The sequence below is a fragment of the Dendropsophus ebraccatus genome, chromosome 13 (assembly GCF_027789765.1).
Source record: "Dendropsophus ebraccatus isolate aDenEbr1 chromosome 13, aDenEbr1.pat, whole genome shotgun sequence".
In the NCBI taxonomy this organism is placed as follows: domain Eukaryota; kingdom Metazoa; phylum Chordata; class Amphibia; order Anura; family Hylidae; genus Dendropsophus; species Dendropsophus ebraccatus.
Genome location: NC_091466.1, coordinates 62163658 through 62166440, shown reverse-complemented (window position 1 = coordinate 62166440; position 2783 = coordinate 62163658). Strand labels below are relative to the sequence as shown.

Genomic DNA, 2783 nt, shown 5'->3' with positions numbered 1-2783 from the left:
AAAAAAAAGGTGACCGACCGGTTAGTGAGCACATACACCGTAATATACACAACACAAATTGAAGGCAGTATCGTTGTCCCCCCCCTCCTCCCTTAAAGTCATTGAAATAATAATAATAAGATTAAGAATTTTGTATTTTGCTGCTGAATTTTCCTTGGAGGATCAGTACATTCTGCATTGTTCTACATCCCAATCTTTGGTCTAAAAGTAAACAAAACCCATGGATGGTAAAAAAAAAATAAAATAAAATAAAATGTGCAGCTGTATACAATTTTTTTTTTTTTTTACTTAGATCCAGAGTCCATGAAAACTTATAATACTGCAGACATGGGGGGGGTCTCTGGACTCTATAGGCATAATAATAATAATGATGATGAGGATGATGAGGATAAGAACATTGACTGAAGAAGAAGAAGAAGAAAAAAAAGAAGAATAGAGAAGAGCTGACACTATATAGTTCTACATTCTAGTTGGATCATATGAGATTCCCAGAGGTCAGAGTGCTCCCACATTTCTTTCCCATGGCCTCATCCCAGTATTATTAAAGAACCCTAGAGACTCAACAGACGTACACAAAATAAGGGGGGGACTTCATAAAAAATACCTGGACTTGTCTTTTTTGTTTGTTTTTGTTCGCATTTTTTTTTTCCATTCAGTTAGCATTTTTTGTTTGTTTTTTTTGTTGTTTGTTTTTTTTCCATGTACAATTTGAAAATTTGTGTAAAATGTTCACTTACAGTCTGGAATCTCCATCCTGGACGTTAATGTATCAAACTGTTGGTGGATGATCCCTGATTCTGATGTGTGAAATAATCGGAAAGTCCTCCTGTAAGTCCTGTAGTAAAACTTGGCAAAGATGGTCTGAGAGATTCACAGGGGAGGCTGGAGGGAGCCTGGGGTGAGGTGGAAGAAGAGGCTGCTCTGGCTGTCATTGAAGTGCTGCTTTGGGAAGTGATGGAGGGGTGGGGGACGTGGGGGAAAAAATAGCCTGTTTGTCCGGCTAAAAGGTTCACAGAGCAAGGGTTAAGGGAGTAGGTACCAGAGCAAGGGACTGGCAGCCCACAGGGCACAGAGGCTGCCAGGGCTGCTGCTGTCAGGTGGTGGGTGGCATAGGGGATCTCCCCATTCACAAGTCTGTCTACGCTCAAGCCATTGGACGTGGAAAAAGAGTGGTTGTTCCCCAATGAGTTCTGAGTCAACACTGAGCTGTAGGGCATGGGGTGGCTGGGGTAGGCTGAGGTGGCCCCATTGTAGCCCAAAGTGCTGCTGGCCCTTGGGTGATGCAAAGAGAGGAAAGGGGACATAGGCCAATACAAGGAGCCGGCTCTATCCATGAAGGTCAGTCCAGTGGAGGTGAGCCTAGCCCCCCTCTTAAAGGCCAGCTTAGCCCTGGAGGTGGTCGACCTCCTCCTCAGCTTGCCAGTGGTCCCACCAATGAAGACATCATCGCTGCTGGGGTCCAACATCCAGTAGTTCCCCTTGCCGGGGTCGTCGTAGTGACGCGGTACTTTGACAAAGCACTTGTTCAGACTGAGGTTGTGGCGGATGGAGTTCTGCCAGCCCTGCTTGTTCTCCCGGTAATAAGGAAAGTTCTTCATGATGAACTCGTAGATGCCATTGAGGGTGAGTCTCTTCTCCGGACTCTGGCGGATGGCCATCATGATCAGGGCATTGTAAGAGAAGGGGGGCTTCTCATATTTGCCATTCTTTTTCTCCCCTTCTTTACCAGTTTCCCCCTCTTTGCCACCACTAGCACCATCGACCTTCTTCTCCTCTGCCTTCTCCTTGTCCTCTTCTCCTCCTCCTCCTCCAGGCAGCTCGGAGGAGGATGAGTCTACCTTGCCAGGTGGTAAACTCTCAGTCTTGACCTCCAGGAGGCTCTTGTCCAGCTCGTCCTCATCTTGCTGCACCGGTCTATGGTGGCCCTGGAGGTGGTGGGCTTGCTGTGCCAGCTGGTGAGGATGATGATGGTGATGGTGGTGGTGATGATGAGGAGGAGGCTGAGGGTGGTTGTCATTCTGCACCGCTTCAGGCACCAGGCTGTTAATGCTGAAGGATGACTTGGGAATCATTTTCACTTCCTTCCTTTCCCCCATGTCCAACATATCACAAAGATGGAAGCAGGACCCTCAGGTGAAGTTGAAGCAGCAACGAGGAGGAGTAGGAGTAGTAGTAGTAGCAGGAGCTCTGTCGCACCAATGTCTCTCCAAACACTTGCAAGTCATGTAGTAGCAAAAAACAAAACGCACATAATATTGGTGTTAATTATAGAGGGGGGGATAAATAGATACATATATATATATATATAAATATAAGCAAGAAGCCAGGGGGAGAAGAGGAATCAACTACTTCATGTCCCTTCAAAATAAACACAACAACCTCCCCTCTCAGCAACTAGAGTAGACAGCTATAGCTACAATTAATTCCAGACCCAGGGACACCAGCCTAAAAAAAAAAAAAAAAAAAAGAGGAAGAATTTGGTTTAACCTTTGGGTGCTGGAACCAATGGGAGAGCTCTGACTGTAGGAACGTTTCTTCTCCAATGGACCAATGGGAAGAGGGATATTACACAAAGACCCTCCCAGACATTCTTCATCTCCCTCCCTCCCCCCCTCCTCCTCCTCCTCCTCTCAGCTTCTTCAAGCTTGCGGAGTGATCCAGGAGGGAAGCTCTTTTACCTCTTCTTCTCCCCTCCCCCCTCTTTTTTTTTTCCTAAACGTGACCCCCCTCCCTTTTTTTTCTCTCTCTCCCTTTTACCAAATATCCACCATTGCTTTCTTCCC

The 2783-nt window shown here is 46.4% G+C and overlaps 1 protein-coding gene across 1 annotated transcript; it reads right to left on the bottom strand.

Annotated features, from left to right (window-relative positions):
- Positions 1–528: 528 nt before the first annotated feature.
- On the bottom strand, positions 529–2200 carry FOXG1 (forkhead box G1). Its single transcript, XM_069950387.1, has one exon. It carries the CDS (start codon positions 2103–2105, stop codon positions 762–764), a length of 1344 nt encoding a protein of 447 aa, XP_069806488.1. The 5' UTR covers positions 2106–2200; the 3' UTR covers positions 529–761.
- Between the last annotated feature and the right edge of the window lie 583 nt (positions 2201–2783).

Bases quoted from the DNA above. Each gene is read 5' to 3' on its own strand.
- FOXG1 (XM_069950387.1), bottom strand. From the start codon at position 2,105: ATGTTGGACATGGGGGAAAGGAAGGAAGTGAAAATGATTCCCAAGTCA.